Here is a 21,487-nt window from a genome sequence, read left to right as displayed (position 1 = left end):
AATGTGGGAATGAGGGGAATGTGGGAATGATGGGAATGATGGGAATAATGGGAATGTGGGAGTGATGGGAATGTGGGAATGAGGGATATCTAGGAATGATGGACAGGTGGGAATGATGGGAATGTGGGAATGATGGACACCTGGGAATTATGGGAGTGTGGGAATGATGGGAAAATGGGAATTATGGATATCTGGGAATGATGGGAATGTGGGAAGGATTGGAATAGGGGAATGATGGAAATGATGGGAATGATGGGAGCGATGGGAATGATGGGAGCGATGGGAGTGATGGGAATGATGGGAAAATAGGAATCATGGATATTTCAGGATGAGGGATATATGGGAATGATGGGAATGATGGACACCTGGGAATGATGGGAATGTGGGAATGATGGGAATATGGGAATGAGGAATATCTGGGAAGGATGGATATGTGGGAATGATGGGAATGATGGAATGATGGGAATGTGGGAATGAGGGATATCTGGGAATGAAGGGATCCATGGGAACGATGGGCACATGGAGAAGAGGGATGTGTGGGAATGAGGGATAGACAGAAATGATGGACACGTGGGAATGAGGGATACATGGGAATGAGGGATATCTGGGAATTACGGACACATGGGAATGATGGGAATGATGGGAATGGATCATCCACGATTTGGGAATTTGGCAGAGCCGTGGGATCTCAATCCTGGGTCAGCACAGGCCGGAAAATGAATTCCCAAAATTTTCTGGGATCACCTTTGGGCGGGGGCACAGGTGGAGCTGGGCCAGGTGGGGAATTCCTTCTTTCCTGACCTGAAAAAAATTCCGGGATTTGGGATTTTCCGAAGCCTGGGGGATGCTCTGGGATGTCTTTCCTTGGGATCGCTCCCGGCTGGAGCAGCTGGAACGGCCAAAACGTCCATCGGGATGGGGATTAGTGGGAATAATTTGGAAAACCGGGGAAAATTCCCTGAAACTTGGGAATTTTCCCTGAGGGGAGGATGCGGCGACCCCCCCCCCCTCTTGATCCCATGGAAAATTATTCCTGGGATCCCATGGAAAATTGTTCCTGGGGTTGGCTGCAGGGCTGGGAATGACGAGGCGGGGGGATCGCGCGGGCAGAATTCCAGAGGTTCTGTGGATTTGGAATCGCGATCCCCAAACAGCCCCAAAAAAAAAAAAAGAAAAGAAAAAAAAAAAAGGCGGGATTGAGGATGATCCTCCTGGAAGCTTCCATCCCGAAATTCCAGGACATCTGGTGGAGAGCTTTTCCTTCCCAGATGGTCGGGTCTGATGGGGAATGTCGGGAACGCAGAGTTCCTTCCCTGCTCTCCCCTGATCCTGAGTCATTCCCGTGCGTGGGATTCCCGGCAGCGCTCCCGGCCGGGGGCGGATTCCCGGGAAAAGGTCGGATACCCGGGGAAGGGGTTGGATTCCCGGGGAAAAAAGGTCGGATACCCGGGAAAAAAGGTCGGATTCCTGGGAAGCAGATCCTGAAGGGATGAGGGGAAAGAAGGGGAAAGAGGGGAAAAATGGGATGCAGGGAAAAGTGGGGAGCTGGAGGGAAAACGGGATGCAGGGAAAAGTGGGAAGGAGGGAAAACGGGATACAGGTGGTGATGGAATGCAGGGAAAATGGGATACAGGTGGAAATGGGAAGCAGGGAAAATGGGGAGCAGGGAAAATGGGATGCAGAAAAAATGGGAAGCGGGGAAAAACAGAGGGCAAAAGGAGATGGGATGCGGGTAAAATGGGATGCAGGGAAAAGGGATTCCCAGGAAAAGGTCGGATACCCAGGAAGGGGTTGGATTCCCGGGAAAAGGTCGGATTCCTGGGAAAAGGTCGGATTCCTGGGAAGGGGTCGGATTCCTGGGAAGCAGATCCTGAAGGGATGAGGGGAAAGAAGGGGAAAGAGGGGAAAAATGGGATGCAGGGAAAAGTGGGGAAGAGGGAAAATGGGATACAGGTGGAAATGGGAAGCAGGGAAAAACAGAGGGGCAAAAGGAGATGGGATGCGGGTAAAATGGGATGCAGGGAAAAGGGATTCCCGGGAAGGGGTCGGATTCCTAGGAAGGGGGAGGGAATGAGGGGAAAGAAGGGAAAGAGGGGAAAATGGGAAGCAGGGAAAAGTGGGAAGGAGGAAAAACGGGACACAGGTGGTGATGGGATGCAGGGAAAATGGGATACAGGTGGAAATGGGAACAGGGAAAATGGGATGCAGAAAAAATGGGAAGCGGGGAAAAACAGAGGGCAAAAGGAGATGGGATGCGGGTAAAATGGGATGCAGGGAAAAGGGATTCCCGGGAACGGGGTCGGATTCCCGGGAAGGGGTTGGATTCCTGGGAAGCAGATCCTGAGGGAATGAGGGGAAAGAAGGGGAAAGAGGGGAAAAATGGGATGCAGGGAAAAGTGGGGAGCTGGAGTGGATGGGGTGCAGGGGAAGATGGGAAAATGGGAAAATGGGATGCAGGGAAAAACAGGGAGCAGAAGGACATGGGATAGAGGGGAAGGTGGGATACAGGTGGAAATGGGAAGCAGGGGGAGATGGGAAGCAGGGAAAATGGGATTCAGGAGGAGATGGGAAGCAGGGAAAATGGGAAGCAGGGAAAAAGGGGAGCTGGAGGAGATGGGATGCAGGGAAAACGGGATGAAAGAGGAGAAAAGAAACGGGGAAAATGGGATGCAGAAGAAAATGGGGAGCTGGAGAAGGTGGGATACAGGGGAAGCAGGGAAAATGGGATGCAAGAGAGATGGGATACGAGGGAAACGGGAAGTGTGGGGAAAATGGGGTAGGAGAGAGATGGGATGCAGGGAAAACGGGATGCAGGGGGAGGTGGGAAACGGGAGAAATGGGAAGCAGGGAAAACGGGAGGCAGGGAAAAACGGGGAGGTGGAGGAGATGGGGTGCAGGGGAAAATGGGGAGCACAAGGAGATGGGAAGCAGAGAAAACGGGAGGCAGGGAAAAACGGGGAGCTGGAGGAGATGGGATAGAGGGGAAGGTGGGGATACAGGTGGAAATGGGAAGGAGGGAAAAACGGGATACAGGTGGAAATGGGATGCAGAAGGAGGTGGGAAGCAGGGAAAACGGGATGAAAGAGGAGAAAAGAAACGGGGGAAATGGGATGCAGGGAAAATGGGATGCAGGGGAAAATGGGGAGCTGGAGAAGGTGGGATACAGGGGAAGCAGGGAAGATGGGACACAAGAGAGATGGGATACGAGGGAAACGGGAAGTGTGGGGAAAATGGGGTAGGAGAGAGATGGGATGCAGGGAAAACGGGATGCAGGTGGGAATGGGGAGCAGGGAAAATGTGAGGCGGAGAAAATGGGATGCAGGGAAAAACGGGGAGCTGGAGGAGATGGATGCAGGGGGAAAATGGGAAAATGGGAAAATGGGATGCAGGTGGAAATGGGAAGCGGGGGAGATGGGATACAGGGGGAGGTGGGGAAACAAGGAAAACAGGGCAGAGAGATGGGATGCAGGGAAAACGGGATACAGGTGGTGATGGGATGCGGGGAAAATGGGATACAAGAGACATGGGATACGAGGAGAATGAGAACTGTGGGAAAATGGGATGTGGGAGAGATGGGGAGCAGGGAAAATGGGAAGCAAGAGGAGAGGGGAGCACAGGAAAATGGGATGCAGGGGGAGGTGGGAAGCAGGGAAAAACAGGGAGCGAAAGGAGATGGGAGGCAGGGAAAATGGGAAGCAGGGAAAATGGGAAGCAGGGAAAATGGGATGAAAGAGGAGAGGGGAGCCCAGGAAAATGGGATGCAGGGGGAGGTGGGAAGCAGGGAAAACGGGATGCAGGAGAGACGGGACGCAGGGAGAATGGGACGCAGGAGGAGATGGGACGTGGGAAGCAGCGGGATTTGGGAAGTGACGGGATACGGGGAAGTTGGGATGTGGGAAGTGATGGGACGCAGGGAAAATGGGGGTTTGGGGATTTGGGATGTGTGTCTCTGCCCAGCCTTGCTTCCAACCCCAGGCACTCTGATGTTTTCCCACTCTGGAAAAGTTGGAATTACAGCCGGTGCTGGGTGCTGGGTCCCAATTCCGGTCCCGATTCCAGTGCCGGGTGCCAGTTCTTGGTCCCGGTTCTGGTCCCAGCACCAGCATGGGGCGCTGGGTTCTGGGTCCCGGTGCCGGTTCCGGTTCTAGCGCTGGTGTTGGGTGCTACGTCCCGCTGCCGGTTCTGGTTCCAGCGCCTCTGTCCGGTGCCGGTTGCTGGTTCCAGCACCGGTGCTGGGTTCTGGGTCCCGGTTCTGGTGTCAGGCGCTGGGTTCTGGGTCCTGGTGTCACTGTTGGGTGCTGGGTTCTGGGTCCTGGTGCCGGTTCTGGTGTCAGGCGCTGGATTTTGGGTCCCGGTGCCAGTGTTGGGTGCTGGTCCTGCTGCTGGTTCCGATCCTGAGTGCCGGGTCCCAGTGCCACTGTTGGGATGCTGGGTTCTGGGTCCCGGTGCCGGTTCTGGTGTCAGGTTCTGGGTCCTGTTGCCAGTGTTGGGTGCTGGTACCGGTGCTGGTTCCGATGCTGAGTGCCGGGTCCCAGTGTCACTGTTGGATGCTGGGTTCTGGGTCCTGGTGCTGGTTCTGGTGTCAGGTGCTGGGTTCTGGGTCCTGTTGCCACTGTTGGGTGCTGGTACCGGTGCTGGTTCCGATGCTGAGTGCCGGGTCCCGGTCCCGGTGCCACTGTTGGGTGTTGGGTGCTGTGTTTTGGGTCTCGGTTCCGCTGCCAGTCCCAGCGTCAGGTGCTGGGTTCTGGGTCCCGGTGCCGGTTCCAGTGTCAGGTGCTGGGTTCTGGGTCCCGGTGCCGGTTCCAGTGTCAGGTGCTGGGTTCTGGGTCCCGGTGCCGGTTCCGGTGTCAGGTGCTGGGTTCTGGGTCCTGGTGCTGCTGTCAGGTGCTGGGTGCTGGGTCCCGGTGCTGGTTCTGGTCCTGGGTGCTGGGTTCTGGTCCTGGTGCTGGTCCCGGTTCCAGTGCCGCTATCAGGTGCTGGGTGCTGGGTCCCGGTGCTGGTTCTGGTGTCAGGTGCTGGGTTCTGCTCCTGGTTCTGGTGTCAGGTGCTGGGTGCTGGGTCCCGGTGCTGGTTCTGGTGCTGGGTTCTGGTCCTGGTGCCAGTCCCGGTGCCACTGTTGGGTGTTGGGTGCTGGGTTCTGGGTCCCAGTTCTGGTGCCTGGTGCTGGTCCCACCCCTGGTCCCGGTGCCGGGTGCTGGGTTCTGGGTCCCGGTGCCGGTTCCGGTGCTGCTGTTGGGGGTCAAATGCCGGGTCCAGGTGCTGGTTCAGGGTCCTGGTCCCAGGTCCTGGTGCCGGTCCCGGTTCTGGTGCTGCTGTTGGGTGTCAAGTGCTGGGTCCTGGTGCTGGTTCAGGGTCCCAGTCCTGGGTTCTGGTGCTGCTGTCGGGCACTGGGTTCTGGGTCCCAGTGCCAGTGCCGGTTCCGGTACTGGGTTCTGGGTGCCGGTTCTGGTGTCAGGTGCTGGGTTCTGGGTCCCGGTGCCGCTGTTGGGTGCTGGGTGCTGGTGCCGGTTCTGGTGTCAGGTGCTGGGTTCTGGGTGCCGGTTCTGGTGTCAGGTGCTGGGTTCTGGGTCCCGGTGCCGCTGTTGGGCACTGGGTTCTGGGTGCCGGTTCTGGTGTCAGGTGCTGGGTTCTGGGTCCCGGTGCCGCTGTTGGGTGCTGGTGCCGGTTCTGGTGTCAGGTGCTGGGTTCTGGGTGCCGGTTCTGGTGTCAGGTGCTGGGTTCTGGGTCCTGCTGCTGGTCCCAGCGCCACTGTTGGGTGCTGGTGCTGGTTCCGATGCCAAGTGCCGGGTCCCGGTGCCGCTGTTGGGTGCTGGGTTCTGGGTGCCGGTTCTGGTGTCAGGTGCTGGGTTCTGGGTCCTGGTGCTGCTGTTGGGTGCTGGGTTCTGGGTCCTGGTTCCGGTGTCAGGTGCTGGGTCCCGGTTGGGTGCTGTGTTCTGGGTCTCAGTTCCGGTGCCCGCTGCCAGCCCCGGTGTCAGGTTCTGGGTCCCGCTGCCGGTCCTGGTTCCGGTCCCAGTGTCGGTGCCAGTCCTGGTGTCAGGTGCCAGGTCCCGCCCCCGGTGCCGGGTTCTGGGTCCTGGTGCCGGCTCCAGTGCTGCTGCTGGGTGTTGAGTGCCGGGTCCCGGTGCCGGTCCCGTGTCCCGGTGCCGGTCCCGTGTCCCGGTGCCGGTTCCGTGTCCCGGTGCCGGTTCCGTGTCTCGGTGCCGGTCCCGTGTCCCGGTGCCGGTCCCGTGTCCCGGTGCCGACTCCGTGTCCCGGTGCCGGTTCCGGTCCCTCCTCTGCGCACCCGAGCCGGTCACAGCAGGAAGCGCCACCGGCGCTCGCTCGGTGCCGGTTCCGTGTCTCGGTGCCGGTTCCGTGTCCCGGTGCCGGTCCCGTGTCCCGGTGCCGGTCCCGTGTCACGGTGCCGGTTCCGGTCCCTCCTCTGCGCACCCGAGCCGGTCACAGCAGGAAGCGCCACCGGCGCTCGCTCGGGTCCTGGTCCGTGTCCCGGTGCCGGTTCCGTGTCCCGGTGCCGGTCCCGTGTCCCGGTGCCGGTTCCGGTCCCTCCTCTGCGCACCCGAGCCGGTCACAGCAGGAAGCGCCACCGGCGCTCGCTCGGGTCCTGGTCCGTGTCTCGGTGCCGGTTCCGTGTCCCGGTGCCGGTCCCGTGTCCCGGTGCCGGTTCCGGTCCCTCCTCTGCGCACCCGAGCCGGTCACAGCAGGAAGCGCCACCGGCGCTCGCTCCGCGCGGCGACAGCGGCGACGCCTCGGGGGCGCCAACAGCGGGGCCACCCCGGGGGCGACAGCGGCGACAGCGGGGCCAGCACCACTCCGTAAGTGCCGCTGGCATCCCGGGAATCCCGCGCACCGGGAGTCCCGAACACCGGGAATTCCGCGCACCGGGAATTCCGCGCACCGGGAATCCCGAACACCGGGAGTCCCGCGCACCGACCGGGAGGAGCCGCCGCTCACCTGGCGGAGGGCGGATCCCGGGAAAACTCATCCCGGAGGATTCCCCGCGGCGGGGCGGCGGGGAGGGGAATTTTGGGGCCCGCGGGGCGGGAGGGGAACCCCTCGGAGTTGTCACCCGGGTGCCACCCGGGGCTTGGCGGCAGCGCCCGGCCGGGGGAGGCGACACCGGGCGGGGACGGAGCCGAACCTCGCCGCGAGCCGCCGGTGGCGACTTCCTGGTGCGGGGAGGTGGCCCCGGGCCCCGCGGGGACCTTGGCGGTGACAGGAGGTGGCACCGGAGGCTGGAGGAGGGGTGGTGGCACCGAGGGGACACCGAGGGGACACCGAGGGTGACAGGAGGGGGCAGGGAGGGGACGTTGGTGGCAGCGCCGGGCCCGGTTTCGTTTCCTCCGCGTCCCCGCGGTTGCGTCACGGGGAGCGCGGGGATGCGCGCCCAGGGCCGAGGGGAGGTGACAGAGGCTCGGCGACAAGGGGGTGGCGATGGCACCAGGGACGCTTGGCCAGGTCTGGAAAGCGCGGGGGGGAATTTGGGGTGGGAAGGCCCGGACGGGGCGGGGGAATGGGCGCGATTGTGCCTGGCGTCCTTGCGGGGTTTGAGGGGACATTGGTGTCCCTTGATGTCCCCCCGTGTCCCTTGATGTCCCCCCGTGTCCCTCGATGTCCCTCGATGTCCCTCGATGTCCCTTGATGTCCCTCGATGTCCCTCGATGTCCCTCGATGTCCCTGGATGTCCCTGGATGTCCCCAGCTGTGGCCATGAGGGTGCTGCTGGGAATTCCCGTTGGGATTTTCCATGGGATGCTCCCTGCGTGCCGTTCCCAGCCACGGGGACAGGATGGGGACACTCTGGGGACACTCTGGGGACACCCAGCCCCGCCGTCCCCGTGCCACCCCCGTGGGAACGGGGCCGGAAATGAGGAAAAATTGTGTGTGTGTGGGGGCAAAAAAAAAACCAACCCCATAACTGGAACACTTCTGTCCCTAAAAAATCCCCTAAAAATCAGCTGCTCTCATCCCTGTTCTCGGGGCTGGATTTGGGGTCGTGCCCGCCTGGAATTCCCTGGGAGCCCAAACCCGTCCAGGTTTCATCGGGATCGGGGCGGCCTCGGATTCTGGGGGACGGGAAGGGACGAGGTGGGGGAGGCGGCCTGGGCTGCTCTTGGGGCCACCTGGGGAGGGGACACGGCCCCAGAGTCACCCGGGGTTGTGCAAAGGATGTGGCTTCCTGCAGAGAGGCCCTGGGGGTGGGGAAAGAGCAGAAAACCCCAAAGAAAACCGCCCCGAAAAAAACCCCAAAGCCGGAGGTGAATTAAAAACCCTAAAAACTGGAGGTGAATGAAAAACCCTAAAAAACCCGGAGGTGAATAAAAAACCCTAAAATCCAGAGGTGAATAAAAACCCCAAAATCCGGAGGTGAATAAAAAAACCCAAAATCCGGAGGTGAAAAAAAAATCCCAAAATCTGGAGGAGAATAAAAAATCCCAAAATCTGGAGGTGAATGAAAATCCCAAAATCTTGAGGTGAATAAAAAATCCCAAAATCTGGAGGTGAATAAAAAACCCCAAAATACAGAGGTGAATAAAAAAACCCAAAATCCGGAGGTGAAAAAAAATCCCAAAATCTGGAGGAGAATGAAAATCCCAAAATCCAGAGGTGAATAAAAAACTCCAAAATACAGAGGTGAATCAAAAACCCCAAAATCTGGAGGTGAATAAAAATCTCAAAATCTGGAGGTGAATAAAAAACCCCAAATCTGGAGGTGAATAAAAAAACCCAAAATCTGGAGGTGAATAAAAAATCCCCAAAGCCGGAGGTGAAAAAAAATCCCAAAATCCGGAGGTGAATAAAAAAACCCAAAATCTGGAGGTGAAAAAAAATCCCAAAATCCGGGGGTGAATAAAAAACCCCAATTCCGGAGGTGAATAAAAAATCCCCAAAATCCGGAGCTGAATAAAAATCCCAAAATCCGGAGGTGAATGAAAATCCCTAAAAAACCTGTAGGTGAATAAAAAACCCTCAAACCCAGAAGTGAATAAAAACCCCAAAATCCGGAGGTGAATAAAAAACCCCAAAATCCGGACGGGAATAAAAATCCCAAAATCCGGAGCTGAATAAAAATCCCAAAACCCAGAGGTGAATAAAAAACCCCAAATCCGGAGGTGAATAAAAAAATCCCCAAATCCGGAGGTGAATAAAAAAATCCCCAAATCCGGAGGTGAATAAAAACCCCAAAATCCAGAGGGAAATAAAAAATCCCAAAATCTGGAGGTGAATAAAAATCTCAAAATCTGGAGGTGAATTAAAAATCCCAAAATCCAGAGGTGAATAAAAATCCCAAAATCTGGAGGTGAATAAAAATCTCAAAACCCGGAGGTGAATAAAAAATCCCCCAAATCCGGAGGTGAATAAAAATCCCAAAATCCGGAGGTGAATAAAAATCCCTAAAAAATCTGGAAGCGAATAAAAATCTCCAAACTCTGGAGGAGAATAAAAATCTCAAAATCTGGACGTGAATAAAAAACCCCAAAATCTGGAGGTGAATAAAAAATCCCAAAACCCAGAGGTGAATCAAAATCCCTAAATAACCTGGAGGTGAATAAAAAACCCTCAAACCCAGAAGTGAATAAAAATCCCAAAATCTGGAGGTGAATAAAAAACCCCAAAACCCAGAAGTGAATAAAAAATCCCAAAATCCGGAGGTGAATAAAAGTCCCAAAATCTGGAGGTGAATAAAAATCCCTAAAAAATCCGGAAGTGAATAAAAATCCCCAAATTCTAGGGGAGAATAAAAATCTCAAAATCTGGACGTGAATAAAAAACCCCAAAATCTGGAGGTGAATAAAAAATCCCAAAACCCAGAGGTGAATGAAAATCCCTAAAAAACCTGGAGGTGAATAAAAAACCCTCAAACCCAGAAGTGAATAAAAATCCCAAAATCTGGAGGAGAATAAAAATCCCAAAATCCAGAGCTGAATAAAAATCCCCAAAATCCGGAGGTGAATAAAAAACCCCAAAATCTGGCGGTGAATAAAAAAACCCAAAATCTGGAGGTGAGTAAAAAATCCCAAAATCTGGAGGAGAATAAAAAACCCCAAAATCCGGAGCTGAATAAAAGTCCCAAAATCCGGAGGTGAATAAAAATCCCTAAAAAATCTGGAAGTGAATAAAAATCCCCAAACTCTGGAGGAGAATAAAAATCTCAAAATCTGGATGTGAATAAAAAACCCCAAAATCTGGAGGTGAATAAAAAATCCCAAAACCCAGAGGTGAATCAAAATCCCTAAATAACCTGGAGGTGAATAAAAAACCCTCAAACCCAGAAGTGAATAAAAATCCCAAAATCCGGAGGTGAATAAAAAACCCCAAAATCCAGAGGTGAATAAAAAACCCCAAATCCGGAGGTGAATAAAAATCCCAAAATCTGGAGGAGAATAAAAATCCCAAAATCCGGAGGTGAATAAAAAACCCCAAAATCTGGAGGTGAATAAAAATCCCCAAAATCCGGAGGTGAATAAAAAACCCCAAAATCTGGAGGTGAATAAAAAACCCCAAAATCCGGAGGTGAATAAAAAACCCCAAAATCCGGAGGTGAATAAAAAACCCCAAAATCTGGAGGTGAATAAAAAAACCCAAAATCCAGAGGAAAATAAAAAACCCCAAAATCCGGAGGTGAATAAAAATCCCCAAACTCTGGAGGTGAAAAAAAATCCCAAAATCTGGAGGTGAATAAAAAACCCCAAAATCCGGAGGTGAATTAAAAATCCCAAAATCCGGAGGTGAATAAAAATCCCCAAACTCTGGAGGTGAAAAAAAATCCCAAAATCTGGAGGTGAATAAAAAACCCCAAAATCCGGAGGTGAATTAAAAATCCCAAAATCCAGAGGTGAATAAAAACCCCAAAATCCAGAGGTGAATAAAAATCCCAAAATCTGGAGGTGAATCAAAAACCCCAGAGAGTGAAAAGATCCCAAACTGGTTTGGGGTGAGAGGGAGCTTAAATCCCATCCTGGTCCGATCCCGAGATTTCCATGATTCCAGGGTGATCCCACTTTTCCTTGGATATTCCCAGGGATTCTCTGGGAATCCCAGCGTAGCCGGGAATCCCTTCCCAAAATCCCCAAATCCCCCAAATCCCCAAATCCCCCAAATCCCCAAAATCCCCAAATCCCGACCCTCTGGCCACGGTTGAGCCATTCCAGGCCCTTTTCCCAAATCCTTCTCCGGCTCTCCTGGATTGGATCCAGCCCCATCCCGACTCCTACTTGGGAAGGAATTTTGGGATCCAGGGGTTTCACTGGGAATTCAGGATTCCATGAGGGTTCTCCCTTCCCTTTTCCATCCCCGAATTCCATACAAATCCCTCGGGATGGATCCTGAGTGTCCCTGATCCCAGAATCCCGGAATGGTTTGGGATGGGATCCATGGACCTTCAATCCCATCCCAGGGACACTTCCCACCATCCCAGGGTGCTCCAAATCCACCCTTGGACACTGCCAGGGATCCAGGGATTCTCTGGGAATTGCAGCCCAGCCGGGAATCCCTTCCCAGGATCCCACCATCCCAAGCTCCCCTTTCCCACTGGAAGCCATTCCCTGGCTCCTGCCCCTCCATCCTTCATCCCAAATCCCCAATCCCAGCTCTCCTTTCCCTCTGGAAAAGGCTCCAAGGATTCCCTGGATCCTCCCGCGATCCGGCTGCGCATTCCCAGCTGCTCTCCCAGCCCCGGATCGCTTCCCCCGGCGGTTTAATCGTTAACCCGAACTCCTCCGGAGCCGGAATTCCAGGCTCCAGAGGCTCCTCCGGATGCGGAATTCCTCGTTGTTCCAGAGGCTCCGGCCGCACCTTTGCTCCCTCCCGGCGCCGCCCGAGGCCAGCGGGGCCCGCCCGGGGCTCCCGGACCCAACCCGGGACAGCCCCTCGGCGTTCCCGAAAACCCTCGGGAACGGCAAAATTTGGGATCCCTTTGGATCCCAGAATTCGGGATCACCCCAGATCCTCGTCCCGGTTTTTATTTCTGGGAAGGGAGGGTTGGAGCCGTTTGGTTGTGGTGAAATTTTAAAGCAGATTTGGGATTTTTGGGGTTTTTTTTTATCCCGATTTGGGATCCCTTTGGATTCCAGAATTCGGGATCACCCCAGATCCTCATCCCAGTTTTTATTTCTGGGAAAGGAGGGTTGGAGCTGTTTCACCTTTGGTTGCAGTGAAATTTTAAGGCAGATTTGGGATTTTTGGGGTTTTTTTTAATCCCAATTTGGGATCCCTTTGGATTCCAGAATTCGGGATCACCCCAGATCCTCATCCCAGTTTTTATTTCTGGGAAGGGAGGGTTGGAGCCGTTTGGTTGTGGTGAAATTTTAAAGCAGATTTGGGATTTTTGGGGGTTTTTTTAATCCCAATTTGGGATCCCTTTGGATTCCAGAATTCGGGATCACCCCAGATCCTCATCCCAGTTTTTATTTCTGGGAAAGGAGGGTTGGAGCTGTTTCACCTTTGGTTGCAGTGAAATTTTAAGGCAGATTTGGGATTTTGGGGTTTGTATCCCCTCTAAAAATCCCAAATCCCTTTGGATTCCAAAATTCGGGATCACCCCAGATCCTCATCCCAGTTTTTATTTCTGGGAAAGGAGGCTTGGAGCTGTTTCACCTTTGGTTGTAGTGAAATTTTTAAGCATATTTGGGATTTTGGGTTTTTTATCCCCTCTAAAAATCCCAAATCCCAAATCCCTTTGGAACTCAAAATTTGGGATCACCCCAGATCCTCATCCCAGTTTTTTTCTGGGAAGGGAGGGTTGGAGCTGTTTCACCTCTGGTTGGAATTTAAAGGCAGATTTGGGATTTTTGGGGTTTGTATCCCCTCTAAAAATCCCAAATCCCTTTGTATCCCAAAATTCGGGATCACCCCAGATCCTCATCCCAGTTTTTATTTCTGGGAAGGGAGGGTTGGAGCCGTTTGGTTGTGGTGAAATTTTTAAGGCAGATTTGGGATTTTTGGGGTTTTTTTAATCCCAATTTGGGATCCCTTTGCATCCCAAAATTTGGGATAATCCCGTATCCACATCCCAGATTTTTTTTCTGGGAAAGAAGGGTTGGAGCCATTTGGTTGTGGTGACATTTTTAAGCAGATTTGGGATTTTTGTGGGTTTTTATCCCCTCTAAAAATCCCAAATCCCTTTGGATCCCAAAATTCGGGATCACCCCAGATCCTCATCCCAATTTATTTTTTTTTTTGGGAAGGGAGTGTTGGAGCCGTTTCCCCTTTGGCTGCGGTGACATTTTTAAGCAAATTTGGGATTTTTGGGGGTTTTTTATCCCCTCTAAAAATGAAGGCGATAATTGGTCTGAGTCAAGGTGGGAGTGGGGTCACTCTGGAGGTGACAGGGACATGCAGGTGTCACCATGGAGATGACAAGGACATGGAGGTGTCACTGTGAAGGTGACAAGGATATGGAGGTGTCACCATGGAGGTGACAGGGACATGGAGGTGTCATCTTGAGGGTGACAAGGATATGGAGGTGTCACCATGGAGATGACAAGGACATGAAGGTGTCACTGTGAAGGTGACAGGGACATGGAGGTGTCACCATGGAGGTGGCAGGGACATGGAGGTGTCACCATGGAGGTGACAAGGACATAGAGGTGTCACTGTGAAGGTGACAAGGACATGGCGGTGTCACCATGGAGGTGACGGGGACATGGTACTGTCACTCTGGGGGTGACAGGGACATGGAGCTGTCACCGTGGAAGTGACAAGGACATGAAGGTGTCACCATGGAGATGACAGGGACATGGAGGTGTCACTCTGAAGGTGACAGGGACATGGAGCTGTCACCGTGGAGATGACAAGGACATGGAGGTGTTGCTGTGGTGGTGACAGGAAGACAGAGATGTCACTGTGGTGGTGACAAGGACATGCAGGTGTCATCATGAAGGTGACAGGGACATGGAGGTGTCACCATGGAGGTGACAGGGACATGGAGGTGTCACTGTTGTGGTCATGAGGACATGGAGGTGTCATCATGGTGGTGACAGGGACATGGAGGTGTTGCTGTGGTGGTGACAGGGACACAGAGTTGTCACTGTGGATGTGACGGAGACATGGAGGTGTCACTGTTGTGGTCATGAGGACATGGAGATGTCACCATGGAGGTGACAGGGACATGGAGGTGTTGCTGTGGTGGTGACAAGGACATGGAGGTGTCACTGTGGAGGTGACAAGAGCATGCAGGAGTCAATGTGGAGGTGACAAGGATTTGGAGGTGTCACCGTGGAAGTGACAGGGACATGGAGATGTCCCTGAGGAGGTGTTGGGGACACAGAGATGTCACTCTGGAGGTGACAGGGACACGGAGGTGTCCCTGAGGAGGTGTTGGGTACACAGAGATGGCTCTCTGGAGGTGACAGGGACACAGAGATGTCACTCTGGAGGTGTTGGGGACACAGAGATGTCACTCTGGAGGTGACAGGGACATGGAGGTGTCACTCTGGAGGTGACAGGGACACGGAGGGCTCGCTGTGGAGGTGTTGGGGACACAGAGATGGCTCTGGGGGTGACAGGGGCACGGACATTGCTCTGGGCAGGGTGGGGACATCATTGTCACTTTCCCCCTTTTCCCCCTTTCCCATTTTTCCATTTCCCCCTTTTCCATTTTTCCTGTTTCCCTTTTCCCCATTTCCCTTTTTCCCCTCTTCCCTTTCCTTTTCCCCCATTTCCCCTTTTTCCCCTCCTTTCCTCTTCCCCCCCTTTCCTCTTTTCCCCTTTTCCCCCTTTCCCTTTTTCCTATTTTCCCCATTTCCCCCTTTTCCCCTCTTTCCCTTCTCCTTTTTCCCTTTCCCCTTTCCCTTTTCCCCCATTTCTCCCCTTTTCCCCCTTTCCCCGCATTTCTCCCCTTTTCCCCCTTTTCCCCCTTTTCCACCTTTTCTCCCTTCCCCCTTTTCCCTTTCCCCATTTCACTTTTTCCCTTTACCCCTTTTTCCCCTTTTCCCCCTTTCCCCTCTTCCCTTTCCCCTTTTCCCTTTCCCCCTTTTCCCCCATTTCCCCTTTTCCCCCTTCCCATTTCTCCCCTTTTTTCCCTTTTCCCCTTTTTTCCCTTTCCCCCTATTTCCCTTTTCCATTTCCCCCTTTCCCTTTCCCTGTTTTCCCCTTCCCCCCCTTTTTCCCCTTTTCTCCTTTTCCCCCTTTCCCCCATTTCCCCCCCTTTTCCCCTTTCCCATTTCCCCTTTTCCCCTTTTTCCCCTTTTCTCTTCCATTTCCCCTTCCCCATTTCCCCCCCTTTTCCCCTTTTCCCTTTCCCCTTTTCTCCTTTTTCCCCCTTTTTCCCTTGCCCCTTTTCCCTTCATTTTCCCTTCCTTTTCCCTTTTCCCCCTTTTCCCCCCTTTTCTCCTTTTCCCCCTTTCCTCCCTTTTCCCTCTTTTCCCCCTTTTCCCTTTTCCCCTTCCCATTTCCCTTCCTTTTCCCCTTTCCCCCTTTCCCCCATTCCCCCCCCTTTTCCCCTTTCCCATTTCCCCTTTTCCCCTTTTTCCTCTTTTCTCTTCCATTTCCCCTTCCCCCTTTCCCCTTCCTTTCCCCTTCCTTTCCCCTTCCCTTTCCCCCTCTTCCCCTTTTCCCTTTCCCCATTTTCCCTTTTTTCCCTTTTCCCCTTCCCCCTTTTCCCCTTCCCATTTCCCTTCCTTTTCCCTCTTTTCCCCCTTTCCCCTTTCCCATTTCCCCTTTTCTCTTCCATTTCCCCTTCCCCCTTTCCCCTTCCTTTCCCCTTCTTTTCCCCTTCCTTTCCCCTTCCCCTTTTCCCCTTCCCCTTTTCCCCTTTCCCCCTTTTTCCCCCATTTTCCATTTTTTCCTTTTTCCCCCTCTTCCCCTTTTCCCTTTTCCCCTTCCCATTTCCCTTCCTTTCCCCTTCCTTTTCCCCCTTTTTCCCCTTTTCTCTCTTTTCCCCCCTTTCCCCTTCCCCCTTCCTTTCCCCCCTTCCCCCCTTCCATTTCCCCTTCCTTCCCCCTTCCTTCCCCCTTCCATTTCCCCTTCCCCTTCCTTCCCCCTTCCCCCTTCCCCCTTTCCCCTTTCCCCTTCCCCCTTCCCCCTTCCTTCCCCCTTCCCCCTTCCTTCCCCCTTCCATTTCCCCTTTCCCCTTTCCCCTTTCCCCTTCCCCCTTCCCCCTTCCCCCTTCCCCCTTCCCCCTTCCATTTCCCCTTTCCCTTTTCTCCTTTCCCCCCATTTTCCCCCCATTTCCCCCCATTTTCCCCCCGTTTTCCCCCCGTTTTCCCCCCGTTTTCCCCCCGTTTTCCCCCTGTTTTCCCCCCATTTTCCCCCCTCCGTTTGTCACCGTCCCAACCCCTCCTGGCAGGGCAGGGATGTTCCTCCCCTGAGGCCCCGCCCGGGGCTGCTCTCCTGAGGACGTCCACGCTCCCCGAGCCGCCGGCACGGCCCCGCAGCCTCCCCGGCACCCTCGAGGCCATGGACACGCCGGATCCCGATCCCCACAATCACCGGGATCCCCGCCGGGATCCCCGCCGGGAGGAGGAGGAGGAGGAGGAAGGGGAGGAGGCAGGGGAGGAGGAGGAGACGCACATCCTCAAGGTTTGCTTCTACAGCAACAGCTTCAACCTGGGCAAGAACTTCAAGCTGGTCAAGTGCTCCGTGGCCACCGAGATACGGGTAGGGGGGCAAAGGGCGGGGGGTTCGGGGCGGGAAATTCGGGAATTCGGGGTTGGGGATTTGGGAATTCGGGGCTGGGGATGGGGAATTTGGGACTGGGAATTGGAAATTCGGGGGTGGGAATTGGGAATTTGGGGGTGGGGATAAGGAATTTGGGGTTGGGGTTGGGAATTCAGGGCTGGGATTGGGAATTCGGGGCTGGAATTGGGAATTCGGGGTGTAAAATGGGAATTCAGGGCTGGGATTGGGAATTCAGGGCTGGGAGTGGGAACTTGGGGCTGGGATTGGGAATTTGGGGCTGGGATTGGGAATTCGGGGCTGGGGATTGGGAATTTGGGACTGGGAATTGGGAATTCGGGGCTGGGATTGGGAATTTGGGGCTGGAATTGGGAATTTGGGGCAGAAATTGAGAATTTGGGGGTGGGAATTGGGAATTTGGGTTTTGGATTTGGAATCCTGGGCTGGGATTGGGAATTTGGGGTTGGAATTGGGAATTTGGGGTTGGGATTGGGAATTTGGGGTTGGGATTGGGAATTCAGGGCAGAAATTGGGAATTTGGGGCTGGGATTGGGAATTTGGGGCAGAAATTGGGAATCCGGGGCTGGGATTGGGAATTCAGGGCTGACGTTGGGATTTTGGGGCTGGGATTGGGAATTCAGGGCAGAAATTGGGAATTTGGGACTGGGAATTGGGAATTGGGAATTTGGGGGTGGGAACTGGGAATTCGGGGTTTGGATTGAGAATCTGGGGCTGGGAATTTGGCGCAGAAATTGGGAATTTGGGACTGGGAATTGGGAATTTGGGGGTGGGAATTCGGGGTTTGGATTGGGAATTTGGGGCTGGGAACTGGGAATTTGGGGCAGAAATTTGGAACTCGGGGCTGGGACTGGGAATCCGGGTCTGGGATTGGGAATTTGGGGCAGGAATTGGAAATTCGGGGCTGGGGTTGGGAATCTGGGGTTGGGATTGGAAATGTGGGGCTGAGATTGGGAATTTGAGGTTGGGATTGGGATTTTGGGGTTGGGATTGAGAATTCCGGGCTGAGATTGGGAATTCTGGGCTGGATCGGTTGGAGCCGCTTCCCCATCCCAAAGGGGCTCCAGGAGAGCTGGGATTGGGGCAAGGGCTGGAGGGAGCCAGGGAATGGCTTCCAGTGGGAAAGGGGAGCTTGGGATGGTGGGATCTTGGGAAGGGATTCCTGGCTGGGCTGGGATTGATCCCGCTTTTTTCCCCCAGGAGTTGATCCTGTGGGATCCCCACTCCTCAGATCCCTGGGGTTTTTTCCCCTCAGGAGTTGATCCCTGTTTTTTCACCCTCCCCAGGAGTGGATCCCTCCTCACCAGATCCCTGTTTTGGGGTGTTTTTTTTTTTTTCCCCCAGGAGTTGATCTCTGGTTTCCCCCCCCTCCGCCAGGAGTTGATCCCTGTTCCCCCCCCCCCCAATCTCCCCAGGAGTTGATCCCTGTTTTTCCCCATCCCTCTCCCCAGGAGCTGATCCCTGTTTTTCCCCATCCCTCTCCCCAGGAGCTGATCCCTCCTCACCAGACCCCTGTTTTTATCCCCCCATCCATTTCCCCAGGAGTTGATCCCTGTTTTTCCCCCCCAGGAGTGGATCCCTCCTCACCAGATCCCTGGTTTTCCCCATCTCCCCAGGAGCTGATCCCTGTTTTTTCCCCCCCATCTTCCCAGGAGTTGATCCCTGTTTTTACACACACCCACACACCCACACACCCCCCATTTCCCTAGGAGTGGATCCCTCCTCACCAGATCCCTGTTTTCCCCGCAGGAGGTGATCCCTGTTTTTATCCCCTGTCCCCAGAAGGTGATCCCTCCTCACCAGATCCCTGTTTTCCCCCATCCCATTTCCCCAGGAGTGGATCCCTGCTCACCAGATCCCTGTTTTTATCCCTGTCCCCAGGAGAGGATCCCTCCTCACCAGATCCCTGTTTCCCCCAACAGGAGTGGATCCCTCCTCACCAGACCCCTGTTTTTATCCCATTTCCCCAGGAGGGGATCCCTCCTCACCAGATCCCTGTTTTTCCCCCAACAGGAGTGGATCCCTGCTCACCAGATCCCTGTTTTCCCCAACAGGAGTGGAACCCTGCTCACCAGATCCCTGTTTTTATCCCATTTCCCCAGGAGCGGATCCCTCCTCACCAGATCCCTGTTTTTATCCCCTGTCCCCAGGAGTGGATCCCTGCTCACCAGATCCCTGTTTTCCCCCCTGTTCCCCCCCCCCAACAGGAGTGGATCCCTGCTCACCAGATCCCTGTTTTTCCCCCAACAGGAGTGGATCCCCGCTCACCAGATCCCTGTTTTTCCCCCAACAGGAGTGGATCCCTGCTCACCAGATCCCTGTTTTTATCCCATTTCCCCAACAGGAGTGGATCCCTGCTCACCAGATCCCTGTTTTTATCCCATTTCCCCAACAGGAGTGGATCCCTGCTCACCAGATCCCTGTTTCTCCCCCCCTGTCCCCCACAGGAGGTGATCCGCTCGATCCTGCAGAGCGGCCGCGTGGGGCCGGCCATCCGCCTGCCCGGCTGCTACGGGCTGCGCCTCAAGCACCTCAAGTCGCAGCAGGAGCACTGGCTGCACCCGCGCCTCACCGTGGCCCAGGCGCGGCGCAAGTACGAGCGCCGGCACCCCGAGGCCGAGTGGAGGTGGGACACGCGCGCGCGGCGAGGGGGGCGCTGGCGTTGTCACCTTGGGCGCCCGCTGGCACCCGTTGTCACCCTTTGGCACCCTTTGTCACCCATTGTCCCCGTGTCCCCTTTGTCCCCTTTGTCCACTTTGTGCCCATCGTCCCCTTTATCCCCTTTGTCCCCTTTTTCCCCGTTGTCCCCATTCTCCCCATTGTCCCCATGGGTGTCCCCTTTGTCCCCATTCTCCCCATTGTCCCCTTTGTTGCCGTTGTCCCCTTTGTCCCCCATTGTCCCCTATTGTCCCCTTTGTTTGTCCCTTTTATCCCCACTGTCACCCTTTGTCCCCTTTGTCCCCTTTATCCCCATCGTCCCCTTTGTCCCCTTTGTCACCCATTGTCCCCCATTGTCCCCATTGTCCCCTTTGTCCCCATTGTCCCCTTTGTCCCCGTTCTCCCCATTGTCCCCTTTGTTGCCGTTGTCCCCTTTGTCCCCCATTGTCCCCCATTGTCCCCTTTGTTTGTCCCCTTTATCCCCACTGTCACCCTTTGTCCCCTTTGTCCCCATTGTCCCCATTGTCCCCGTTGTCCCCATTGTCCCCTTTGTCCCCCATTGTCCCCCATTGTCCCCTTTGTTTGTCCCCTTTATCCCCACTGTCACCCATTGTCCCCTTTGTCCCCCATTGTCCCCTTTGTCCCCCATTGTCTCCCCTTTTTTCCGCATTGTCCCCCTTGTCCCCTTTGTCCCCTTTGTCCCCCATTGTCCCCATTCTCCCCATTGTCCCCGTTCTCCCCATTCTCCCCATTGTCCCCTTTGTCCCCTTTGTCCCCCATTGTCCCCATTCTCCCCATTGTCCCCATTGTCCGGAATTGCCGCGAGTGGCGGTGGTGGCATCACGGGGGGGTTTTTGTGTCCCAGGTACGACCTCCAGATCCGGTACCTGCCCGAGGATTTCATGGAGAGCTTCAAGGAGGACAGGACCACGCTGCTCTACTTCTACCAGCAGGTCAGGGCTGCTCCAGGAGCCCCCAAATTCCCCAAATTCCCGACATTCCCCAAATTCCCGAGGTTTTGGCGCCTCGGGGTGGCGGTGGTGGCACTGTCCTGGTGATGGGAAGGGGCAGCGAGGACGTGCAGGGGTGTTCATGGATGTTCAGGGAAGTCCAGGGACATCCAGGGACATCCAGGGATCTCCAGGGACATCCAGGGACATCCAGGGACATTCAGGGATCTCCAGGGACGTCCAGGGACATCCAGGGCTGTCAAGGGACATCCAGGGACATTCAGGGATCTCCAGGGATACCCAGGGACATTGAGGGACATCCAGGGATCTCCAGGGACATCCAGGAACGTCCAGGGCTGTCAAGGGATATTCAGGGACATCCAGAGACATCCAGGAAAGTCCAGGGACATCCAGGAACATTGAGGGACATCCGGCGATCTCCAGGGACACCCAGGGAGATCCAGGGATGTTCAGGGACGTCCAGGGAAATCCAGGGACATTCAGGGATGTCCAGGGACACCCACGGACACCCAGGGACACCCACGGACATCCAGGGACGTCCAGGGACATCCAGAGAAGTTCCTGGACATCCAGGGATCTCCAGGGACATCCAGGGACATCCAGGGCTGTCAAGGGACATCCAGGGACATTCAGGGACATTCAGGGACATTCAGGGATCTCCAGGGACATCCAGGGACATCCAGGGCTGTCAAGGGACATCCAGGGACATTCAGGGACATTCAGGGACATTCAGGGATCTCCAGGGACATCCAGGAACGTCCAGGGACATCCAGGAACATTGAGGGACATCCGGCGATCTCCAGGGACACCCAGGGAGATCCAGGGATGTTCAGGGACGTCCAGGGAAATCCAGGGACATCCAGGGACATCCAGGGACACCCACGGACATCCAGGGACGTCCAGGGACATCCAGAGAAGTCCCTGGACATTCAGGGATATCCAGGAATGTCCAGGGACATTCGGGGACGTTCAGGGATGTCCAGAGACATCCAGGGAGATTCAAGAACATCCAGGGACGTCCAGGGACATCCAGGGACATCCAGGGATGGGGGAGGGTGTGGGCAGTGCCAGCATTGCCTGCCACCATCCCCTGCCACCATCCCTGCCACCATCCCTGCCACCATCCCCTGCTGTCCCTGGGTGTCCCGGGTGTCCCCACTGTCCCCTGGGTGTCCCCTGCTGTCCCCGCTATCCCCTGCTGTCCCTGGGTACCCCTGGGTGTCCCCT

The 21,487-nt window shown here is 55.1% G+C and overlaps 1 protein-coding gene across 3 annotated transcripts in view; it reads left to right on the top strand.

The window, feature by feature from the left end:
• PTK2B (protein tyrosine kinase 2 beta) overlaps positions 1 to 21,487 on the top strand; it is an 84,060-nt gene that overhangs the window by 7,093 nt on the left and 55,480 nt on the right. For all 3 annotated transcript variants that reach the window (XM_066547649.1, XM_066547648.1, XM_066547647.1), the window contains exons 2-4: positions 16,285 to 16,595; positions 19,079 to 19,257; positions 20,155 to 20,242. In XM_066547649.1, coding sequence (XP_066403746.1) covers positions 16,395 to 16,595; positions 19,079 to 19,257; positions 20,155 to 20,242 — 468 coding nt within the window. In that variant the 5' untranslated portion in view covers positions 16,285 to 16,394. The remainder of the gene's footprint in view (positions 1 to 16,284; positions 16,596 to 19,078; positions 19,258 to 20,154; positions 20,243 to 21,487) is intronic.

The sequence above is a fragment of the Molothrus aeneus genome, chromosome 3 (assembly GCF_037042795.1).
Source record: "Molothrus aeneus isolate 106 chromosome 3, BPBGC_Maene_1.0, whole genome shotgun sequence".
Taxonomy (NCBI): domain Eukaryota; kingdom Metazoa; phylum Chordata; class Aves; order Passeriformes; family Icteridae; genus Molothrus; species Molothrus aeneus.
This window is presented reverse-complemented; position numbering and strand designations above follow the sequence as displayed.